The sequence below is a fragment of the Trypanosoma brucei genome, chromosome 1 (assembly GCF_000210295.1).
Source record: "Trypanosoma brucei gambiense DAL972 chromosome 1, complete sequence".
Classification (NCBI taxonomy): domain Eukaryota; phylum Euglenozoa; class Kinetoplastea; order Trypanosomatida; family Trypanosomatidae; genus Trypanosoma; species Trypanosoma brucei.
In genome coordinates, this window is record NC_026734.1 from 634,039 (window position 1) to 657,371 (window position 23,333).

Consider the following 23,333-nt stretch of genomic DNA (forward strand, 5'->3'; position numbering starts at 1 on the left):
CTCCCTTAAGGAGCGCGCATAACGAAACGGCCCGCAATAGCCGCAGTGAGGCAAGCAGATCTGGTGGAACTCCATTAAGAAGTGCGCCAGATGACTCTCGACGCTCCCGCGGCCCGGAGAGCCATTCCGTCCGCAGCGACACGACAAGAACGGGTGGGACTCCGTCGAGGGGTGGGCCAGATGATGTTCGGCACTCTCGAGGCCCTGATAGCCATTCCAGTCACAGTGAGCTGAGCAGGTCTGGTGGAACGCCCCCACGAAGTGCGCCAGATGCTATGTTCCGACATTCCCGTGGCCCCGATAGTCAAACTACCCGCAGTGAAGCGAGCAGGTCGGTCAGGAGCTCCTCAAAGCACTCACCCGCTGGTGCAGGCAGATCAACGGGAACGACTAGGTCAAGTGGAACAGCCCTTCCCGCCGGAGCTGGTGTCAGCGAAATGATGCACACGTGCCGCAGCGGACCGACGTACATGGAGGGCTCATGCACGAGTTCTAATGCCCGCCGAAACGGTGGGATCCATCACGGGTCGGACCGGACACCCATCCGTGCTGGTCGAGGTCCCGCGGACGGCGATTCCGAATCAGATGCAGCCTCATCGGCTGTGGACATCCGACGGCATGGCCGGAGCAGCGTAACCAGTAGCGCCAGCAGGGGCAGTGGTTTGGACAGCCAACCCTTAACTCCTAGCGGGAGCGAAGTGGGGAGGCAGAAGCGCCGTTCAGGTTCCCCAGCAGACTTCCACACTCCCAACAGCAAGCGGCGGGATTCTCAGTCGGAGTACTCACAGGACAGTCAGTTAACCCCCCGTGGCCTCCCGAATCGCAGCCGGGGAGACGGCAGTTATAGAGAGGCGGATTCCGTAAGCGAGCTACGGACACCACGGAGCTCGTTAAGGGAAGGGAGCCGCGACGGCTATGGAACAAGGGCTCCAGGCACCGCAAGGGATGCACCAAACGCAGCCCAGTCCCCATACAACATCCGCCGACATTCACTCAACAGCACTGGAACAAGCACGATGCAAACATCAGTGATCGACTCCATCGTGGGGGGCGGCCATGATAGGGGGCGTGCCCACAGCCAAGCAACGTCCGCAAGAACGACACCGTACAACTCTCGCAGCCCACCCGGCCACCCATCCACGGGCAAAAAGCGCACGGAGCTGCAGTATTTCCTGCGATGCATTCTCAAATTTATGCACCACCGTCTCCATTTCATGCAATACTTACACAAGGAGGTCGTCTTCGAGGCTTACCTCCACGAGGAGGCGCGGCTGCTCGGCGGACGCCCCCGATCGCGTTCGATGCGACGTTCCTCCCGTGCCACCTCCGCCAGTCACAACGCCAGCCGCATGAGTGCCTCACCGCGCCGCTCATTGATCCCTCCTGGTCTGGAGGAGGCTCATCGGCTCCGTGAGATCGAGGACCGCCTTCGCGAGGTGGAGAATTTGCACCGCACGACCGAACTGGAGCGAGCTGAGTTGGAGAGGCGGCAGCGTGAATTTGAGGAGGAGCGGCGAGATTTCGAGAGGCGCCGTCAGGAACTGGCCCACCAGCGCCTAGAGGTACAGGATTTGTTGCGAGAAGTTGGGGATAGGTGGAGGGATGGTGACCGCATGGGTGGTATGGGCAGTGGCATCAACAGGTTTGACTACCTGAGTGATCAGAGACCTCGTGACAGCTACGGTTATGGTGAGGGCATCGGATCTCGCCATTCTTCACATCACAGTAGGCAGCGTGATAGTGACACCCTTTCAGTACCTACAGGAGAGGCTAAGTTGCTTTTGTCCTCGCAGAAGCCTCCGGCATTAGAGGAGGCGTTGGATGAGGCCGATTACCCCACTGCTTTTGTGGATCGTTACGTTTACGGTGATGAGTGGAGAATGTTGCTCCCCAAGCGCGAGATGGAGGTTCGTTTCAATGCCCTCGTCGACACATGCATCGCCCTTAAGCTCCCACGCCGCCTTGTGACAATTTTAACCGTGTCCGTGGAACAACCGGGACTGCGGGTTACAGCAGAGGTTCGCCACAACCCAGAAACCCTGTCACGCGATGTGTTGACGCGTCGCTTCACCACGCAGCCTCTCCGCTTTCTCCAGCGGCTTTATGATCTCCGCCACTACTACGCCATGGACGATACGGTTGCAAACGCACCGCAGCGGAGCCTGCCACGTGGGTCGCGGGGAACATCACGAGGCACGCCGCTTCAAGGTAGCCGCGTGCTCCCAGGTGTGATACCGCGGGTGAATGAAAACAGCGGTATTTATGATGAGTCCAGCGACGACGATCTGATGGGCGACAACGCGATGGTGGACCCGATGGCTCGCATGCGTGAGTTTCAGCGAGGTGCTGAACGCCGCCGCCTCCAGCGTGAACTCGAGTCAGCGAATATGCGTGAAAAAAAGCAAGCCACACAGCAGAAGCAGCGTAGATTTCAGCAATTAGAGCAGCTGGAGCAGGAGGAATCGATGGGCCGCAGCAGCATTGTGCTTGCCGAGCTACAAACCCGCCGCTCAATGTTTGCATCTGCTGTGTTCAGGCAGCGTCCCAGCGCCATTACACTAAGACGACAGCTGGAGGAAAAGGAACAAGTGGAGCGTTCTTTGCTTGAGGTGGGGTACGTCCGGCAGACGCAGGTGCTCATGCAGGCTCATCGCCGTAATCTCAATTTTGTTCGCCTCCTCATGCACGAGGCTGAGCGTCGCTTGCGTCATGTGGAGCTTGAGCGTGAGGCTCGCATGGAGTTGGATATCATGATGAATCCCACACGGTGGGTAAAGTCCGTGTCGCTGCCGGAGGTGAATGAGCGCACGCGGCGGCAGAGGCTTGTTGCTGCAGAGATGAAGCAGCGGATGCACATATACGCGAACATCCGGAGTTTTGTGGCCGATGCCGTGCAGAGTGAAATTGACACACTGATCAGCGACGAGATGGCCGCACGTTTGGTGCTCGGTGCGGATGAGATGAAGTCGCGTATAGATCTTTACAGCTGGAGCCAGGCACCCGGCAGCATTTACACACCTCGCTCAGCCGCAATAGCCGCTGCAGGGCGTCAGGGGATTCCACCGCAAGCATTACATGCTCTTTTTGCGGAAGAATCCGTTGAGCGCGTTCACTTGGGCAACGATGAGTTGCGCCGCCGCCACCTTTACCAGCGGGAGTACATCATTACAACAGAGGATGCAGCCCGCAATGACATTGAGCTAGAGGAACTGGATGAGCACGTTACCATGTTGGATGGGCTCGTGCAGAAGAACCGTAAAATGTTGGAGCGCCGCCGCCAGGAGCAGCAGCGATCAATTAAACTCCTCAGCGAGGAACAGTACTACCGTAAGAGTATCATAAATGACGAGCAGGACGAGTTTGAAGAGTTTATGGAGCAATTTGATGCAGAGATTAATGATATGATTATGACGGAGGCTTCACAGTTAGGCCCAGCACATGACATTGATAGTCCTTCCCGTCGCCGCCGCGTCCCCAGCACTCCACGACAGGCAAAATTGTTCCACTACATGTCTTTTGTGCCTGAAGACATGGATCATGTCCCCACTGCCAACTTGGCCATTGAAGGGATGCTTGGTTGCAGCATTAATAAGAACTTGGAAGTAACATGTATTGCCCGGCCACTTCCAAAGGCAGAAGCGGAGGAACTTCAATTCCAAGCAGGTGATATGATACTTGACGTGGCTGGATATTCCCTCCACTCGCTCTCTCATCTACGTGAAGTACTTGCGAATCGCGCGATGCAAATTCAGCATGAAGCGCGTGAAGAATTTGATGATGTACCGGAAGATGAGCTTCTCACAAATCCGGCACTGCAGAAGTACATTGAAGTGCTTTGCGAGCACCATAACTTCCTCGTGCAGGTGCTGCGTGGTTGTGATATCTTCCAAATCATTGTGAAGTCCTAAACGATGGAAAGTGCAATTAATCGCTTGAGTGACTGGAACTGTGTGTAAAGTAGAAGAAAAGTAATTGGGGAGGAGACGACAAATAAAAGGAGAATTAGATATGGCTTTTTCTTATGTTTTAGATGGAGCCAAAGAGCTTGGCACAAGGAAAAAGGTATGAGCCAATGTATATATATATATATATATATTAAACGTATTGATAACTCCGTTCTATGAGATGAAAGGGGTAAAAAAAAAAGGAAAAGAAGAGAGGGAAAAAAGAGTGACAGCGTGGCAGTGAATTATACATGCCATTCCGCACACATTTTCATTTTTTGTCACCCCAATGGGGTCTCTCTGTTGTTGCCTCCTTGTTGGAAATGGCCGGCAGGCATTTTAAAGGCGACGGGGTTCATATATGAGTGTTGTTGTTGTTGTTGTTGTTTTTCTTGCTTTTCGCTTTAAAATATAAATGAATAAAAAGTGAGAGTGAAAGAGAAGGGAACGAAAAGAAGAAAAAAAAAGTAGATCAAGCAGACAAACGGACTAAAACGAAAAAGGAAAAGAAAATAAATGAGAGGAAGCGCGGCACTTCCATTTCCATTTCCATTTGAGTATATATATATATATATCTCCCTCTTCACATTTGCGAAGCATGAAACAAATAAACAAAGAGAAGAAGAAAAAAAAGATATGGGGTGAGTTGAGATCATAATAATTTACTACAATTACTGTTATGATGGTTATTTTTATTACTGTTGTCAAGTCAACACAAGGAGAGGATTAGAGGCGTGAAAAGGAGAGAAAACAAATTTTGAAATATAAAGCACTTTTTTTTTTGTTGCTGTTGTTGTTGTTGTCGATGTTGATGAATTTTGATGATGTTCCCTCCTTTTTTTAAAAAAAATTTAACTACCTATTTATCTATTTATCTATTTATTTAGTTATCTTTCTTTCCTTCTTTGTTTTATTTTTATTTTGTGTCCTACCGTTTTGATTTGACTCTTTCCGTTGCTATATTTCCATTTATTAGACGTAATGAAGTGTTTTGAAAGATACAAGAAAGACAAGAAAAGAAAAGAGAAGGAAAAGAAAAAAGAAAACAACAACAACAGCAACATTATTAAAAGAAGAAAAGAAAAGAAGAAGCAAATAAAACAAATAAAAGGGGAAATGAGGGAGTGTTCTCTCTATCCCTGCGTGGGACTGCAGGAGGTTCCAGCAGTTATGCACATGTAGTTCATATGTTATGTATTAATGTCGTGAGGGGAAAATGATGACACGTATTTATTTATTTGTGTGTGTTTTGTTATTATTATTATTATTTAAAATAAATAAATAAACATAAAACAAAAACAAAAATATAAAAATGTTTATTTATGCCTGTGAGAAGAGACATGGAAAAGGAAAAGGGGAATACGGGAGAGGGAGAGTATGGGAAGAGGAATATATAGGGAAAAATAGAGCAAAAAGGAATGGAGGGTTCCGTTTGGCTTTCGATGGTAATATTCATAATAAATAATAAATAATAATAATGAGAAAAATAATGAGGTGAAATATGCGGGATTGTGTTTATATGGCGCGCACACATTTTTTCTTTTTTTTTTTGTTTTTGCATCATCATTGCTTTGGCTACTTGTTTTCTTTTCTTTTTTTTTTTTGCATTATTTGTTTACTGGGAAGAATTTTTTTGTTTTGTGTGTTTGTGTGTGTGTGGGTTTTTTTTTTTTGCCACTGGATCAAATAAAATAGCGGCAACAATAATAAAAAGAAAAAAAAGAGAAAGACTAAGGGAAATTATAATTGTTGTGTTAAATGTTAAACAAAAGTGAGTAATGTAAACAAAAAGAAATTATATATATTTCTAATGGGAGCAGGAGAAAAAAAAAAAGGAAGAGAGGAGAAAATAAAAATAAAATAAAAATAAAATACAAGGAGGTTTGGAGGATTACGATATTTGGAGTTTATGAACATAAGGGGGTAAATAGTCACCGTGAGATGAGAGTGAGGGTAAACGTGAAGATAAATAAATAAATTAATCGTATATGTAATAATGAAAAAAAAAAAAGGTGAATACTTGGAGAAAAGTATAACAAAAAATAAACAAAAAGAAAAGAAAAGAAAGGAAAAAAATAAACAAAAAGAAAAGAAAAGAGGAAAATGCAGGAGGAGAAAAAAGAGGGATGAAGTCCCATGCGACAGTGTCCCACCGTTTTCTAAGATTTTTTTTCGTTCCATTTACAATTTTGCCACTGAACACGTCACAGTTTCCTTTTTCCTTTTTTCCTTTTTTCCTCCTCTCCTCCGTCATTGCCCTTAAATTAAAGAATATGCGAATGATATGGTAACGTTGGGGAAGAGAAATGTCTGGGGAAATTTACATATGTTTTATATACCTGTTGGTTCGCACTTTATATATATATATATTTATTTATTTTCCAGTTGTGTTTGTTGAAACCCGTGAGTCTGAGAGAAAATAGAAGGAAGTGAAGTGTAGCGGGTTCGCGCTTCTTTTTTTTTTTTTATAGAGTTTTTTTTTTACATTTTTACTCATCTCCGGTATGGTGGCGCACAGCAGTAATTCCTAATATTATTATTATTATTAATTATTAATTATTAATTATTGTTTATTATTATTATTATCATTTCCCTTTCCTTCCCTCTTTTCAGCTCCGAAGTTCCGTATGTGTCAAACTTCCACAAAAATGTCGAATGTAGAGGCTCCTGCCAGCGAAATGAACAAAAAAGAAAGAAAAAAGGAAGAAAAGGAAAGAGAGCAGGGTAAAGTTTTAAAAAAAGAAAAAAATACTAAAAAGGAAAGTTTCTCCCTGTCTTTTTTTAAAAAAAATTTATTTACACTTTTATTTCATGAATTTTGGTTCTTTGTTTGTTTGTTTGTTTCTTTCTTTCTTCTCATTTCTTCTCTCATTTCCTCGTAATTCGGTGCCACTGTACGTTTATATCATGGCAACAGTGCCACAACCGTATGTCACCATCGCTACCACTGTTATTATATTATATATTTATATTATATAGTAATAATACTAAAAATAATTACTTTCATTACGACTAGTACCTACGATTACTACCATTGCTAGAAGAGTGGTTGTAGTGAAATAGTTGGAAATATTATGTGATGTTGCTAACAATTATTGCGGTGCATACGAACATATACACATATGCTTATATATGCGTATGTGCGTGTGTCAGTGCCATGTCGTCTTTTATTTATTTTCATTTTTATTCCTCTTTCACCTGGTTCTCCCAACTTGTTGTTCGCGTATGTATTTTTCTCGTTTTCTTTTTTTTCTCTTCTTCTTTTCTTTTCCTTTTGTGAATGTTGAGTTTAGTTTAGTTTAGTTTAGTTTAGTTTAGTTTAGTTTCTGTTTTACTTTTTGTTTTTTTTCCTTTTTTATTTAGTTGCTGGCTCCCTGTCTTTGAATCTCTGCGGGGAGCCTCTGTTGTGGTATATTCTCGTTTCTTTTTTTTTTTTTGTGTTTGTGTGACTTTGCGGCAGTCCATCAACGAAACTTATAAAAGTGAAAAGGAAACAAAAACAAAAGGAAAGGAACGTTGAAAAAAAAAACCCCTAAGAGATATTAACTATCAACATTTACGAAGAAAGGATAGGGGGAATAGATATAACGGGGAGCCGCATTGATACAAAAATATACACATACACACAAGGGAATAAATATATACTCATAAATATAGAAGGTAAGAGAGGGAAAGAAAAAGAAAAAAAGAAAAAAAGAAAAGGAAAAGGAATAAGGGAATAAGAGAACAGAAACGAGAGACACATACACACACGAAGAAGGACAAGTAGTCCATTGTCGAGCTGTTTTCTTTTTTTTTTTTGTCTGTTTACCGTAACGAAGTGAGCATTTTTCAATGAGTAGTACTGAAAGCAGCGGTGGAGGGTCGAGTAACGCTTCCCCAAGGTCAGATGGTGAAGGCTCCACTTCCATTACTAGAGTCAGCAGCAGCAGCAGCAGCGATAGCAGTAAAAGCAGCAGCAAAAGTAGTACCAGCAGCAGCGGTAGCAGTAAAAGCAGCAGCGAAGATGAGAGAAAGAAAAACCCTGGAAAGAAAAAAGGAGTGTCTGTGCAGTCAAGTGACACGACGAGTTATAATATGCAGTCGTCTTCGTTCAAAGTTAGCGGATCTACTGAAAGAAAAGACAGCCGTAGCACAACAACGAAGTCCCAACTTGGGTCAGAAAGTAAAGCACAAACTAGTTTAGATTCAGAACTAGCGACAACAGAAGATAAATCGGGGTGCCGTGAGGAGTGGGCGGAGTTGCGCAACATGGTGTCGGATATCCGCTCGCGAATGAAGCAGTGCCACCTGCCACCATTAGATGTGACAGTAATTGAAAAGTTTATACTCCGAGTAGTGGAGGAGAGCGAAGGGGGTAACAGCTCACCCGCAGTCGTCTCCGCTCCTCAGCGCCTCAGGAATTGCGGGAGGGTTCGTCCACTGCGATATTCTTTGCCTGGAGGGCCATATGTTAGAAACACACCGAGTCGCATTACTGTGACGAAGTCACTTGGGCGTGTGGTGCAGTTCAGAGCGCGGTCACGTCACGCCGATCATTATAATTCCGTGTACAATCAGTTGCAGGCCGCTGCTGATGTATGTGTGCCGGGACGCTTAAGCGCAACGGAAGGTGGCGATGGTGGTGGTAGTGCCGTTGGTGCGCATGGAGGTAAAATGCCAGGAGGATCTTCTCACGCTCCGTTGGTTTTCGTTGGGTACGATAACGGTAACGGTGATAAAGGTGGTGACATTGATATGGACCAGGATATAGACGTGCCAATGTTGTTTACTCCAGGTGTAATGGAGGTTATATGCCTAGACAACATTTTGCGCAGGCATGAGCAATCCATTCTCATCACGCTGGCTGCCATTAACAAACGGGAATCTGTTATGGAGAGACTTCGTGCCTTCTTGGTTATTGCTGCTAAAGATTTATCTATACCTTCAGCGGGTGGATATGACGTGGGGACGGATGGTTGTTCCAATAGTGCAGACGGCAATCCTGCATCCGCTACTGCATCGTCTCTGGTTCTCCAGCGCTGTGGTGCACCGGTACCCCTTAGGCGTTACATGGATGTTAACGATGCGAGCTGGACTTCATTCCGTGCCAAAGCCAACAAGAAGAAGTGGGGTGTTCAAAGTTTGAAACAGCGGTGGGGCTCCGGTGCACGACTGCGCGGCGGATATCCGGCCGTGTGGCAGCGCTATTATAAGTTGGGTGTGTTGTGTCTCTTATATCAGCTCCAGCAGGCATCGTTGGAGGTGGTGGAGGGCATTCGTGCATGGCGTGGGACTCTTACCGCCCCGTTTCCATTTGTTACCAAAGGGCACAATTATTTGCTTGCCATGGCGCAAAGTATGGCTGAACTCGCCAATGACCCCGTCATGCATTTCCTCTTCCCGCCACCTACCCCGAGGAAGAAGAGGCCTGGGGAACCGAAACCAAAGCCTGGCATCAGTTTCAAATTTAGTGATCCCGACCCGGCGAGTTTTGTATTGCCCATGTGCCTACAATATTACCCACTGCTTTCCAATATGCCGCATTTACCAGTGTACAAACAACCTCCTAATGCTTTGGTTGGGATTAACACTCCATTCGACTTTGGAGGTGCTGACACCAAAGGAAATGAGGAGGGTCTGAGAGGAACAATTCCCATGCCATCTTCTTATGTTGGGGCATTGGTGGTGCATCAAGGCCGTATACGCCCTAACAGTAGCAGTGGCGGCAGCGGTTCCTCTCAGACCCTTTTAGATTTATCGTATGGCCGTCGGTTATTAAAGGCTGAACAGGTTGTACATAGCGAACTGCGTGTACAGTTGCGGTTGATAGAATGGGAATTGACGTTGTGTGCGAAGGGGTGTTATCCCCTTCTGCTACGCGATGTGGGCCAAACGGAAGTAGTATATTTACGATCAACAAAGCGGCAAGAAGAATGGTACTTTCACCTGCGTGACAAACTCATTTGTCTTGAGGAGGGAAGTAGTGCCGTAGTGAGAGGTTAGAGGGGCTAATTTAATGTTTTAATTATTTTTGTTATTTTTACTTTTCGTTACTAGAAGGTACGCGTCCACGTCTCACCCAATTTTTCCCCCTCTCTTTATCCGTGACACGTGCATGTATATATGCTTTTGCCTATGCTTGTGCTTATGCTTGTGTGTTTACATGTGTAACCACCGCCCTATATTCTTCTTTGTTCATCCCTGTTGCTCTTTTCATCTCTCTCCCCCATTTGCTTTACTCCGCTTCCGCTTCCGCTTCCTCTCCTTCATTTTTTATTTTTCCGTATTTGCTTATTATAGCTTTAATTTTAATTTTAATTTTGTTCTTCGTCCTTATTTTCATTGGTTTTCATTTTTTTTTTTTCTGTTTTGTGTGCACTTTTTAGTCACATTATTTGCATATACTTTTTAAAGAATTTGCACATGGTCATGAGGTCTCAGTTGTGTAGACGAGCGGTTAAGGAGAAAAGAAAAGAAAAGAAGAGAAGAGAAAAGGAGATGAGAAGATGAGAGAATAGAGAAGATAAAGTGACGATAACAAAGTCACAGAAACAAATAGATGAGTGAATGAGGAGACATGTGTGACGGGAAGGGGGAGAATTTTTTTTCTTTTTTTTTTTTTAAAGAAAAAGTGAATGCTTCTGATGTTTATTTAGGAAGAAGAAGAAGGGACGCCGGTACCTACCCGTGTGTTTGTGTGCATGCCGATGCCGCAACTCCCTTTGAGAGAAGAAAAAAAAGAAGGAAGAGGAAAGTTTATATATATAAATATATGTCTGTGGGAGTGGGAGTGCGTACATAAAAGGGAATGGTAGAAGCACATGAATGAGAGATAAAGAGAAAAGATCAGAGAGTGTCGGTCATTATTATTATTATTATTATTATTATTACTATTTTTTTTTTTTGGATGCAAAACTTTACATTCCCAATATTATGTTCACAGCTGCCTTCATTTCTTTGCACCTTCTCTACTCCGTATAATCTTTTCTCCTCTTCTCTTTTCTTTTCTTTATATATTTTCCCATCCTACTTATGCAGTGCCCAAGGAAGAACATCTTATGTGAGCATTTCATAGGACAGAAGCGGAATCAACATCAGGTGGGACGCCGCACAACACATTTGTCAAAAACTTGAACGTGTGCTCTCCTGAAGGAAGAGAAACATAAAAAAACACCACCACCACCACCAACAACAACAACAACTAAACAGAAAACTAAACTAAAAAAAAAGAATAGGGGGAAGGGTGTGGTACACTGACAACGCAAACGAAGGACAGATTAGCCTACTGTGAGGGTTGGAACTTTAAAAAAAAAATAATTAAAAAATCCGGAAAGGAAAAGTCTCAATAATAAAAAAAAAAGAGAGAGAGAACGGGAGAAAAGAGGAGGAAGTCTCTCTGTGTGTGTGTGTGTGTGTGTGTGTGTGTGTTTGTGTGAGACGTGATGGATACTCTCTTTTATTTTCCTATTGGATGCCTTATTGGCGCTGTTTGTGTAGTTATATGTTACCTCTTTGGCATGGAGTGTCCGGTATTAGTTGGTTCTACCGTCAAGGGTGCCGCATGCTTTATGGTGCAGAGGCTTACTAACTGTGATGTTTCCCTTTTACGCAGCAGCACATTATTCATACCATCTGATAGTTCCTCTTTTTCTTTTGTCCCGAATCATGGGATTGGATCAGCTGCGAGGAGGTCGCTGTATGGCAGGAATGATAATGAGATTAAAAATCCACTGATGACACAACGATGCCAGAGTCCTCACTCGGCGGGATCGACTTTATCACCGGAACGGTTAACAGTCATGTGCCAACTGGCCATGTGCCATGAAGATGAGGAGGATTATGTTGTGAGGAACTGCCACCTGGTGATGTCGGAATCATTTATGATGTTATACGAAGTGCTTTCTTCACATAGCGTTGGAAACCATGAACGTGCCATTACAAATGAACGTTTTATTGGCCGCATACAGATGGACCGAGTGGTGTCCCGGGCGATTTATGTGAGCTCGGCGGATAAGCGCTCCCTTCGCACCGGTGGGTTGCATGGGCACATGTTGATGCTCACAACTCATTCGGGCGATGACGGTCTCTTCTTTGAGGCTGAAGATGGTGAATGTGGTATAGAGGAGGAGGATCCATCATTGGGTGTGACGGTGCGTGGCAGTAAATGGTGGGATGCAAGTAGTAAAACCCTTCATGAGGTAATGTTAGGGAGGAGGAGGAGCAGTGGGTTGGTAGGTGTCACTAAGAGAGATGAGTCAGTTGAAAAACTTAGCAACTCGGCTAGTCTTCGTGCATCTGTCGGCGGACATGGGGAGAATTCATGCAGTGACCACGTTGGTGGGGGGAGTCCATGGGATGAAGATAATGGTAGTGAAGAGCCCGACCCCGATGCCAAAGGAACATCACAGATGTATATATTTTTGAAGTTTCGCTACGCGCGGGAGCAAGAGCGGGTGCACAATCTCCTTGTGGGAATGCACGAAGCGGTGCATTGGTACGAGTACTTGCAGACAATCCCAACACCTAATGCCTTCAATGTTTTTCTGTCACGCGTGATATTTCAAAGTCTGCGTAGTACGGCGCTCGCCAACTTTATTCGTGAGAAGATCCAAAAATCATTGGACATCATGGCCGTCAAAAAGTTCCCGAGAGGGCTTGAAGGTCGGATTCTTCTCGATGACGTTGCCCTAAACTCTGAGGTTCCTGTCATTAGCAATGTAACGGATCCACTTATTTTGGCGAAGGGTGAAATGATGTTCGACCTCGACATATTGTACCGTGGTGGTGCCTCGCTTCTGTTTCGATCGTGTTTGACGTATCGTGGTGTTCGCATTCCCCACGTTACACTTTATGTGAAACTCGTGCGGGCAGAGGCGCGGCTGCGAGTGAGCGTTGGTCCGCCACCGAGCAAAGTGTTTTGGGTTGGCTGCCTCGCTCCACCGGATGTGCAATTGGAGGTGAGTCAAGGCATGGAGAGCGGTCATGGCTTGCTTCATCGCCTCCTCACCTCACTGCCTAATTTGAGCGGTATCGTAACGAAACTTCTCAAATTGTACCTCTTGCATGAGATGATGTTGCCACTGATGGATGACTTTCCACTGCCTAATGTTGAGGACACACCTCCCGTTACACCGCGAGATGATGGCAAGAAGACGTGGAATGTTCCGTTTTGTAGAAGGGAGGCGATGAGGTACATTCAGGAGCATATGAACATACACTGGTTTCAGGAGGCGGGTGATCATTAGGTTTTGGGTTTGCCCATTTTTGTCCATGTGTGTGTGTGTGCACGCATATGTATATATATATAGTGAAGGTCCCTGGACCACCCACTAAACAGTTTCTTTGATGCGATCTTCTGGCATCCTGCCAAAAATTTCCTGTTTCATCAACGACACTTATCGCTCGTACGTTGTTTGAGTTCTATTCAACTTGGGGGAGGATTTGAGATGTTTTTTTTTTCTTCTTTTGATTGCATCTGTTTATTGCTTTTCTTTTTCTTCTTTCTTTTTTTTAAAAACCCTTTTCGCGTGGTGTTGGAGCTTGTGAGCACGCGACACGCTGGAAACGGGGGGAGGGAGATGGGTGGCTCCTCAGGACATTTCGTCGCAAAAAAAAAAAAGGTGTCTGTAGTCATACGCTATACTGACAGACGTGCTTGACTAAAGTTAAGGAAGATGAGTTGCTGCGAGAGCATTATCTTATCTCTGTATATGCATACAAATATTTGCATATACAGATGTAAGTATATTCCTACGTGCAGATTGGTTGTTGATTACACTTGCGTCAGAAAAAAACAACAACAAGCAAACATATCTATTGGAGCTTGTTGTACCTGATTTCTGCTTGTCATTATGTTGACCTCAATTTTCTCCTTTTTACAGTTCGCTTCCTTTCGTCTTTTATATTATATATATATATATATATATGTATATATATTTCATGTTATTTATTTAATCTTTTTCATCTTTTTTTTTTTCTCATCTTCTTCTCTCGCATTTCTCATCGTGAAACACCACGTAATTCCCTGCGCCGTAGCCCTCAGAGCCAAAGTGTAGAAGGAGAGGAGAGACATTTAAACGAAAGGGGTGGTGAAGGCGGAGGCCTCCACCAATCCGCTTCGAGTGCCTGTGCGGACGCTCACACACGCTGTAACGTTGAGCCAATAGCTTTTGTTGCGTTGCAGGAGGAAAGACGGGCGTATCAGGTTTTGAGTATGTTGAGTTTGCTGCTTCTACTGCTATGTGGTGTTGCCTGCGGGGCAGTGGCAACTGTCTTTAGCGTGTGGTTCGCTTTCATTAGGTTCGATAACTTCCTTCAGCGCATGTTGGAGCGTAATGAGGAAGCTGCTATCCGAGCATTGGAGGATACGCGTACGAGTGTGACGGTGCCGGCATCCAAAGTGGAGGGTATTTGTGAAATGGCATGTTTTGATGGTGATGTCGTATGGAAGACGATTCCTGTGCGGGCTGTGCTCTTTGGTTCTACCGTGTCCGTGTATCGATTAGTTACGCGGGAGGTGTCAGATGACCTTAACAACACCGTTGTGTGTGGAGATCAGTTGATTGGGAAGATAAATACAGATTCTGTCATCAGTTCTGTGGTAAAGATATCTAAATATCATCGACATGTGAATATAGCGGAACGGTGTTCGCCAGTGTCGGGCCAATGTCTTCTGCTTCGTCATAAACCAGGCCTTCCTTTGTTTCTTGTAGATCCAGTCGTGCAACTGAAGCAAAGACTTTGTCGGAAGCAGAGGGAGCAAACCAGCAGGGGGACAGTTCATCATTCACCGCTTCAAGACGATGACGAGGATTTCATCAACGCGAAGGACACGCATAGCGACCAAAGGAACAACAGCCAGAGTAATAACTTGTCCAGTTCTGCGCTTGACTCTTCATCTTCTGTGGATGGTAGCGGGGAAGACTATAGTAAGTGGACCGCGGTGCTGTTTAAGATGTGTACGAGAAGGGAGTTGGAGCGCTGGTACAATTTGCTCCAGGGTAATTCTCAATCAGAGGAGTGGCGCAATTTCATCAAACGGTTAACACGCGCCGATGCTCTCAGTCTTGTAGTCGCACGTCTCTACTTTGCTAACACGGACACGAGTAGTCTACAAGATTTGCTCACCCGAAAGATCAGACGGAAGCTACGAAGGGTGTCGAGGAGGCTTCCTAATCACATGAAAGGGGAGATTATACTGGACCGCTTGGAGCTTGGTGAAGAGATTCCGCTTCTTGACTCGGTAAGCGATCCAGTTGTTTCACCCAATGGTGAGATAGAATTTGACTTTTATCTCCTGTATCGCGGCGGCCTCCACTTCAGCCTACGGTTCAGCATAACGTATCGCGGCATGCGTGTGCCAGACATTATTTTTAATGTGAAGGTGCTTCAGCTGTCGAACCGTGTGCGGCTCAATGTCGGTCCCCCTCCATCAGCAAAGATTTGGCTGAGCAGCCCACACACGCCGCATCTACAGCTGGAGTTTACGCAGGAAGTTGCCACAAATGATGGTTTCCTACACACCTTACTGAAGCTCCTTCCCGATATGAGTGCCATCATGACGACCATCGTGAAGGTGAAATTATTTGAGGATATGCTGCTTCCATCCATGGATGACTTCCCATTGCCGTGCCTAAGTTACTCTCCATCCTCTTCGGAGGCGAGTGATGATGGTGAAGAGGATGTGGATGCAAAAGTGGAGTACAGTTTCGCATCACCAGCAGAAGAGGAGTCGTCACCACTGCCACTCCGCAGCTTTGACGCCGTGAGCATGGGGTCATTGATCGAACGTCGACCACATAGGTGAGGAGTGAATGGCATTTCGGCCCCCCCCCCAAAAAAAAAAAACATGTGCAGTGTGTGACGGTTTTCCTCCTTTTCAATTTGCTTTCCCTGAATATAAACAAGTATTACACATGTATATGTGTTTGCTTGTGTTATGTGCTGCCCCACAGACGCTTTAACTGAGCCTCGTGTCTTTTATCGTTTTTTTTTTGCGATCTTTTCATCTCCTATTGAGTTATTTCCTGATCGGGATTCTGTTTCCCTTTTGTATTGTGTGGACATTTCCCCCCTTTTTTGAAAGGATGCGGCTTAGTGCCGAGGACAACCGCACCAACACACATCATAGGGGTCGGAAGAATTTGTGACGAAGAAGTGCAGTTAACATATCTCTATCTATACATTTATCTATATATATTGTACGCATATACATATATCTCACCGAAGGGAGAACGGGAAAGGAGTGGTGGTTGTGTTGGCACCGTAGAGTAACCAACAACCAAACGGGCAAATTGTAAATCCGCATGCCCATCACTGGACCGTCACATTCGCTTCGGTTTGGACCCGATGATACCGGCAGGGAGGGATACTCTCAAGGGCCATTATTGGGCACATCAACCGGGCAGTCCCGTCTCGATGGGAGCAGCGCATCACTGAATGCCATTGCTCGATTTCGTTCTTTGGATAGATCTTTTCCCGTTGCGCAAGCTCTACGACAGAGGGTGAGGGGACCAGAACCCGCCGCCCCAACATCCGCAATTCAGCGCGCCGCCCCTCTCAGTAATGAAAATTCCGGCATTAACCGATCGGGAATCAACAACACCCGCGGCTCGTCGGTGGTTTCACCATATGGCATAGGCCCAGCTGCTCTTGTCTACCCAACTCATTCACAAACATCAGCGGTGGAATCCATGTCCCGGTCATCATCGTCATCGTCGTCATCGTCATTGCCTCCTCGGCAACTAAATGAGTTGTGGCAGATGGTACGAGATCTCAGGGCAGAAAATGCTGTACTGCAGCAGCGAGTTGGTATATTGATGGAGGGCGGTGATGAGAAATTTGAGGAGACACTGCAGGGCATTCCACTGCATGGGACTGAGCATGAAAAGAATACCACGGGAGTATCTTCAAATAACACCACCACTACCACCAGTGCCGCACGTCCTAGCAGTGAGAAAGCTGGTGCAGTTTCCGATACTACACTTCTCAGCGAAGGAAGTGGAGGTAAGAATGGACATATGACACCATATCTATTTGCAGAGAGGGAAGCGATGCTAAAGCGAATACGGCGGTTGGAAGCGGCACTAAAGTTGGAGGCGATGGAACGTGATGCACTGGAACTGCGGTTGAGAGCTCAGGAACGTGTACTTGCGCGGTTTGTGCAACAATGAGGTCTCATGGTCTTATCATACTGAAGCTGAGTCGGCGGATATCTGATCATGATTTGTAGGTGTACGAGGGGAAAAATGGAGAAGGAAAGGGGGAAGGGGGAGGGAGGGAGGGGAAAGTATAAAAGACGTGTCCATGTGGAAAAAAAAAAGGAAGGGGCTGCTATGTTTTTATTCAAAAGCAGATTTAATAAGCGAATGCACATCTTGTTTTGCACTGTTTTTTCTTTTTTTCGCCCGCTACTGGTTGTTCCTGGTGGTCTATATACCGAAACATCCGAGGTTCCACGTGGTATGTACGGGGGTACCATTCGCTTTCTCTGCCCACCCCCACCCCCCTCCCCCCTTGCCCCCGTTCCCTTATCGTGACTTTGCTACTGTTACCGTCAGTGCTATTATTATTTTTATTATTGTTACTTGTTGTTTCTTTCCACTTCACTAACTGCTAAAAAGGTGTGAGAAGGAGCGTGCCAGGGAACAGTCATCAGGTGCCACCACTTCTCTGGCTCCTATTTCCCCCCTCCGCGTTCCTCCGTCTATTTTACGGAGTCATATTAGTTGAAAAGGGTTCAGAAAAATGCAAAAAAACCCTCGATTAACGACGCGAAACCTCTTTGACGAGGTATTTGCCACTATTCCTGCAGATGTAGTTCTGAACACCGGGCCCGCCTCTCTGAGGGAGAAATACGCCCTGATGGAGAGTATTCAGGCTGAAAATGAAGAACAAAATACTGACGGCATTACTTTTACCACTGAGGAAGGGGGCGACAACGGCTCTGCGGCAGACGACCCGGGCCCTAACGGTAATTTGACGGAAGAAGGCATTTTAGATTTCAGCGCGGTAATGCGCCATGCAGCCAAAAGGACAGAGGAGCAGCAGCATGGGGATCAAGAGCAGGGAGAGGAAGTTCACCGTACGATTGATCTGCAGCTCGACGCTGAGGACGAGGCGGTGCAGGAGGCTATGAAGTACGCTTCGTTGTTTGACGATGTTGAACAGCCGCAACGTCAGCAGTCCGTTGGGGTTGACGCTGATGGTAATGAAGGTGGGGATGGAATTGTTAATAACACTGGAGATGGCGGGCCAGGCGTTGGGGCTTCCAGTAAAGGTACAGCAGGAGGGATGTTTACTTCCTCGCACGGCACAAGACACCATACGATGCAACATCAACATCAACATCAACAGACAAGTGGTTCTGCACAAAACGCGCCACGCAGGCAGCTTACGGCGGAAGAGCAGATTGCGTTAATGTGCCCTGGGGACGGGAGACGTCATACAGGGCGTTGTGTGTTGTTCAGACAGAACAAAAATTTTGGTTTCATTGCGCCGGACATAGGAAACCCAGATGTGTATTTCACACGGGAAAGCATTGAATTCACTTTCACTCGCCGTGTACTGGAAGCATTTTTTGGCATGCCGGTGAGCGCTAACGCGCAGCATAGAGAAGGAGGAAGAGATGACGGAGTGGATAGCCGCCAGTCCCATCGTCGCCAGCGCCGGCATGGAAGTGAGACAGTTTCTAACACGAGTGGCACCAACAATTGCTACAACGAGGTTAGTGGAAATGAGGCCGTGCTTGACGGGTTTGCCATTGCAGAAAGGAATATTGAAAGTAGTTGCACGGGTGAAGTTATCAGGGAAGAGCAACCGGCTTTGCCTGTGGCTGAGACTAATGCGGGTGGGGAAGTCTCGCTAGAGCAACCTCCAGATTCCGATACGGTGACCTCAAGAGGGGATAAGAAGGGGAATGGAGTTAAGGCGATGACAACAGTTGGGGCTAGTGAAATAGTGCAGACTAAAGAGGTTAAGGAAAAACCCGATGATGGAAGTGCGGGAAGTGGGGATAATGGTGGAACTGTTGCCAATGCAGAAGCGAACGATATGATCCAGAGGGCTGCTGCACTCCTTACCCCCGAGGCGGCTCGACTGCTTGCGCTCTTCCTACAAGTTGGTCAACCCGTTTTGTTGGTGGGGGAACCCTTGACATTTACGGTGCGGTGGAACACTTCCGTTAACCGGACAAACAGACGGTTGCGAGCTGACAACATCGGTGGTCTTCCAATAAATCATCACGCATTAGCGATTGAGCAATCTTGGTTTAGTTTCGTCTTTAATCCTGGAGCCGAGCGCGGGCGAGACGGAAGGGGGAATCGGAACCAAGGCGTGCCAACGGAAGGATCGCCATCAGCCTCAGCGGGGGAAAGTGTGCCCGAAGAAAAAAAAGGTGGTGCTGAAGAGAAGGTATCGGTTACCGGGAAGGAAGGGGGCCCAGAGACCGGGGATGGGGTGCAGAAGCAAGGGGGAAATGGACTAATGGAAGGAGGGGATAGTGGAGGTGTGACGGTAAAGGAAAATGAGGGGGGAAAGAAGGAGAAGCGGAGGGAACGGGACAAAGGTGGGACAGGAAGCGAACGACCGGTTTGTTCTGTTCTTCGGCGCTATCGCGGGGTTATTTACGTTTACGATGCGGATGAGCACCGGGGTCACATTCGCCCTGAAGTGAACGGCTCCTCAACGGTACAATTTAGCAGTGATGCTTTCCTATGGGCGTCATGGATGGAGGCCGGCAGGCGTCGCCCCGCGGAAGGGCTCGTGGTGAATTACTCTCTTGGTGGTACAAATAAGGGTGGTAAACACATTGCGACATTAATCACTGCCACTGATGACACTGCTCTGAGTGATACAAACTTGGTGTGGGAGACGAAAGTGGCAAATGAGAGAGCACTCAATATCGGCAGGACAGCTAGTGGTAATGGCAGCAGAGTGGAGAACGGTGATGGGGACCGGCGTAACGGCGGTGCCGGTGGTGCTACGGGCGCTGGTGGAAATCGTGACGAAGGAGCAAAGGGGCGAAAGCGTGGACGTGATGAAGAGTTACCATTGCTGGAGGAGGACGACTACGGCATCATGTGAGGGATATATTTTAGTGTCAAATCATCGCGGTTGAGAAAAAAAAAGAGAAGGCCTCAGCGAGCAAGAACACGCATGCCGGAAAAAAAAAGAATTGGTCATTCTTAAAGCCGGGTATACCCATGTGCATGTGTGTGTGGTGTTCTTCACCTCCAAAATAGTTTGGAGCTGGGGTGTCCATCTCATTTTTGTCGCAATGGTGTATACTTTCGGTTTTCACATCTGTCGCAAATGTTATATTACGTTGCACCACGTACTTTCTTCTCACCCTCACTTTTTATGTCTTATGCGCATCAGGTTATAGAAAGAGGACAAATAAAACAAAGCGAACTCTCTTATACTCCTTATTATTTACCTAACTTGGTTTTTATAGCTCTGTTTGTACCGTACCTTGCCGGAGTGATTGCGGAGGGGAATATTCGCTGTTCGACAAACACCGAAACAGCCACGACGAATGACGACAACTCAAGGTGAAGTAATCTCCACCACTTTTTTCAGCAGCAAGGCTCTACTGAAATCCCTGCAAGATGTGAGCCGCAGCCTCCACATAAGTGGTAATCAATTTCTGCCGCCCAACACCGTTTTGCTTTGTGCCGTCGGTTTAGGCTTTTTGGTTGATGGCGTTTATACTGCAGCCGTGTGGTTTCGAAACCGACGGGCCCTTAATGTGGCACGTGCCGTCAACCATCATAATGGGCCGGTGAAGTTTGTGGTGACCGATGAGTTAGAGGACCGCGACGAGGAAGCGAAAGCGTGTTTAGTGCAGCAGTACAGTGACGAGTTATGCAAAGCAATTCTTGGGGCGCCGCGGACGTCACCAGGCTCATGGGCCAGATCTCCCCCTGCAGACGCCGTCGCCGAGTACGAGACACTTCCTGAGCCGATTCGACTGCTGTGGGAGGACCGTGTGAGGTACACTTTGGACGCGCGTGAGGTCGTGGGTCTTCTGCGCAGGCGGCTGGAGCCTCACTTGGCCGGGTCGAGGTACGGGCCCAGTGCCGCTCTGATGGCATTATTGTGGCGTTTGCAGCTCCTGCGCACCGTTCACGAGTCTATAGTGATCGCCGGAGACGTGGGACGGTGCAATGCCGAGTTGACCGAACTTGGAAAGCACACAGGAGCTCTTTATCGAGAGTTTATTTCTACGTTACACGCACCGGTGCGGGTCCCCTTCGACTCTTGCTGGGAGTGTCTGTCCGCCGAAGACGACCGGTTGCGTGGGCAGGCAAGAGCGTTACAGCTGCGCAACCTTTGGAGTCTCACCAGATATGTGTTTGCAGGGGGGCTCGATAAGTTATGCACTTACGGTATGGTGGGACTGCTCACTGCTTTTGCTGCCCGTAGTGCGAGTGCGATTTGTACAATCAGGGTAGACGTGGAGCAGCTTCTTCCTAATCTCTTTGGCACCGCTGCTTCCATCAATACTGGGGGAACCACCGGGGACGGTGCCATCGTCTCATGGACTGCCATGCACATCGTCGTAGCGCGTCTTCTCGTTTCCGAGTGGATGTTGCACATGTTGCGTCTGGGAATCACACGGGTAACACAGGACTACACCCACGCCTCTGCTGCATGGCGCAGGGACACTGTGAAGCACCGACTATACGATGCACTCACGCGGACACCCTTAAGTTACTTCGACAAAACGGAACGTTACGCTGTTGAGGAGATTGTGTACTACGTTAATGACCTTGAGGGGGTTGATGTTTTTGTGCATGACTTCTTTACGCGGCTGGCACAGTCTGGCATTTCATTGTGTGTGGCATTAAGGGTGTTAGACATGCGGAGTGCGGTGACCGTTATGGGAGCGGTTGCTGGAGCAAGCCTTTTAAATGCTAGCCTGAGTTTTCTCAAGAAGACCTACTGCGCCCTCTCATATTGTAATGGGATTGAGTTTGAGGCGGTTGACAGCCCGTCGGATGCAGAGGAGGAGGAGAATCGGAAAGATACAACAGACCACCTGATGTTCTGTGGGATGGACATTATCGAGCACATCCCCGAGCTGCGCCCGTACGGCGCTGACACCAAACTGATGGAATGGTGGAACAACTACACCGCTCACTACCGACGGCGTTCCTGTGGCCTGCGTCGTGTTTTCCAATTAACCTATAACTCCCGCTACCTTTGGGCGATTGACGCTCTTAAACCGGTCGCACGGTGGCTTCTTCCCGCTATTGTCGCTGCGAATGCTGCGGGCACGTGTCAAATACAAGTCTTTCTTCTTGAGGCAATACGGGCCTCGCAGGATGTATTGGAGCGTGTGGTGGACGTTCAGCGTGTTGTGGACGTAGTGGGATATAATGCATACAAGGCTGGGGTGCTTGAACGTATCCTCGACTCCAAGAATTGGGAGGATGGAGACACTGCGGAGAGGATCTGTGAGCATACGGATAAGGGCAATAGCAGTGATACTACTGCACTTACTTGTGGTATGAATGGCGGTACGTATAAGGAACACAAGGAAGGTGGAGAGTTGAGGCTTAAAGGAAACGACGTGGAGGTGCTGGCTGTTCGCGCGAACGGTTTGCAGTTTCGTTATCCAACAGCACCAACTGTTGATGCCTTTCTGAAGCCCGCTTCGTTTCAATTTGAGTTGAGGAATAGGACGACAGGTCTTGGGCGGCTTGTGTGCATCACGGGAGTTAGTGGCTGCGGCAAAACAACACTCCTGCGCCTTCTATTGGGGCTTTACGCGCCGGAGAACCCCAACACTCTCCTTCTTGAGTTTCGGTTGCGACGACATCATGTGTCGGAATCCAACGGAGGGGGAACGGGTAATAGCGGTAATAAAGAGCAGTGGGCTCCAGTTGAGCTTATACCGCGAGCTCAGCTTCGGTCTACTTTTTTCAGCTACGTGCCACAGGCCCCAACTATATTTCCTGGCGCGACCATAGCCCAGAATGTCTCACTTCGGAACCGCGTTTCAATTACGGATACGTTGGTCCTTGAGCGGGTGCGTGTCTGCACGGAGGCTGCGGGTTGCGGTCATTTCATTAAGCGCTTGCCAAATGGTATCATGACGCCACTGTGCGTGAATGTTGGTTGGGCGACGCCCGATGCCGTGCGACTGAGTTGTGGTCAGGGGCAGAGACTAATGTTAGCTCGTGCTCTATTCCACTGTTCCAGTGTACTTTTGTTGGATGAACCCACAGCAGGGTTAGACAGTGAGACGAAGAAAGCAGTCATGTCACAGTGGCGTGAGTTGCTGTCTTCTGGACTCGTGGGTGGTATCATATGCGTGTCGCATGACGCCGATGTGTTGCAAATGGCGGATGAGACCGTAACATTGTGAGCGACTCGCTGCTGCTGAAATTGCATTACTCGCAA

At 47.3% G+C, this 23,333-nt stretch overlaps 11 protein-coding genes across 11 annotated transcripts in view; all 11 read left to right on the plus strand.

Annotated features, from left to right (window-relative positions):
- TbgDal_I2860 (hypothetical protein, conserved) overlaps positions 1 to 3,908 on the plus strand; it is a gene marked incomplete at both ends in the record, with an annotated part of 4,844 nt that extends 936 nt beyond the window's left edge. The window contains one exon of the mRNA XM_011773261.1: positions 3 to 3,908. Within this exon, the coding sequence (XP_011771563.1) occupies positions 3 to 3,908 (3,906 nt within the window). The remainder of the gene's footprint in view (positions 1 to 2) is intronic.
- A 1,017-nt stretch (positions 3,909 to 4,925) lies between these two features.
- Positions 4,926 to 5,126, plus strand: TbgDal_I2870 (hypothetical protein, unlikely; the record flags this gene model as incomplete). The annotated part of the gene is made up of 1 exon (XM_011773262.1): positions 4,926 to 5,126. The coding sequence occupies one exon, from the start codon at positions 4,926 to 4,928 to the stop codon at positions 5,124 to 5,126; it is 201 nt and encodes a 66-aa protein (XP_011771564.1).
- Positions 5,127 to 7,778: 2,652 nt separating this feature from the next.
- Positions 7,779 to 9,929, plus strand: TbgDal_I2880 (hypothetical protein, conserved; the record flags this gene model as incomplete). The annotated part of the gene is made up of 1 exon (XM_011773263.1): positions 7,779 to 9,929. The coding sequence occupies one exon, from the start codon at positions 7,779 to 7,781 to the stop codon at positions 9,927 to 9,929; it is 2,151 nt and encodes a 716-aa protein (XP_011771565.1).
- Positions 9,930 to 10,041: 112 nt separating this feature from the next.
- On the plus strand, positions 10,042 to 10,338 carry TbgDal_I2890 (hypothetical protein, unlikely; the record flags this gene model as incomplete). The annotated part of the gene is made up of 1 exon (XM_011773264.1): positions 10,042 to 10,338. One exon carries the CDS (start codon positions 10,042 to 10,044, stop codon positions 10,336 to 10,338), a length of 297 nt encoding a protein of 98 aa, XP_011771566.1.
- A 413-nt stretch (positions 10,339 to 10,751) lies between these two features.
- On the plus strand, positions 10,752 to 10,907 carry TbgDal_I2900 (hypothetical protein, unlikely; the record flags this gene model as incomplete). Its single annotated transcript, XM_011773265.1, has 1 exon — positions 10,752 to 10,907. One exon carries the CDS (start codon positions 10,752 to 10,754, stop codon positions 10,905 to 10,907), a length of 156 nt encoding a protein of 51 aa, XP_011771567.1.
- A 461-nt stretch (positions 10,908 to 11,368) lies between these two features.
- Positions 11,369 to 13,171, plus strand: TbgDal_I2910 (hypothetical protein, conserved; the record flags this gene model as incomplete). The annotated part of the gene is made up of 1 exon (XM_011773266.1): positions 11,369 to 13,171. One exon carries the CDS (start codon positions 11,369 to 11,371, stop codon positions 13,169 to 13,171), a length of 1,803 nt encoding a protein of 600 aa, XP_011771568.1.
- Positions 13,172 to 14,139: 968 nt separating this feature from the next.
- On the plus strand, positions 14,140 to 15,732 carry TbgDal_I2920 (hypothetical protein, conserved; the record flags this gene model as incomplete). The annotated part of the gene is made up of 1 exon (XM_011773267.1): positions 14,140 to 15,732. One exon carries the CDS (start codon positions 14,140 to 14,142, stop codon positions 15,730 to 15,732), a length of 1,593 nt encoding a protein of 530 aa, XP_011771569.1.
- Positions 15,733 to 15,864: 132 nt separating this feature from the next.
- On the plus strand, positions 15,865 to 16,008 carry TbgDal_I2930 (hypothetical protein, unlikely; the record flags this gene model as incomplete). Its single annotated transcript, XM_011773268.1, has 1 exon — positions 15,865 to 16,008. One exon carries the CDS (start codon positions 15,865 to 15,867, stop codon positions 16,006 to 16,008), a length of 144 nt encoding a protein of 47 aa, XP_011771570.1.
- Positions 16,009 to 16,231: 223 nt separating this feature from the next.
- Positions 16,232 to 17,098, plus strand: TbgDal_I2940 (hypothetical protein, conserved; the record flags this gene model as incomplete). The annotated part of the gene is made up of 1 exon (XM_011773269.1): positions 16,232 to 17,098. The coding sequence occupies one exon, from the start codon at positions 16,232 to 16,234 to the stop codon at positions 17,096 to 17,098; it is 867 nt and encodes a 288-aa protein (XP_011771571.1).
- A 574-nt stretch (positions 17,099 to 17,672) lies between these two features.
- Positions 17,673 to 20,009, plus strand: TbgDal_I2950 (hypothetical protein, conserved; the record flags this gene model as incomplete). Its single annotated transcript, XM_011773270.1, has 1 exon — positions 17,673 to 20,009. The coding sequence occupies one exon, from the start codon at positions 17,673 to 17,675 to the stop codon at positions 20,007 to 20,009; it is 2,337 nt and encodes a 778-aa protein (XP_011771572.1).
- Positions 20,010 to 20,460: 451 nt separating this feature from the next.
- Positions 20,461 to 23,298, plus strand: TbgDal_I2960 (ABC transporter, putative; the record flags this gene model as incomplete). The annotated part of the gene is made up of 1 exon (XM_011773271.1): positions 20,461 to 23,298. The coding sequence occupies one exon, from the start codon at positions 20,461 to 20,463 to the stop codon at positions 23,296 to 23,298; it is 2,838 nt and encodes a 945-aa protein (XP_011771573.1).
- Between the last annotated feature and the right edge of the window lie 35 nt (positions 23,299 to 23,333).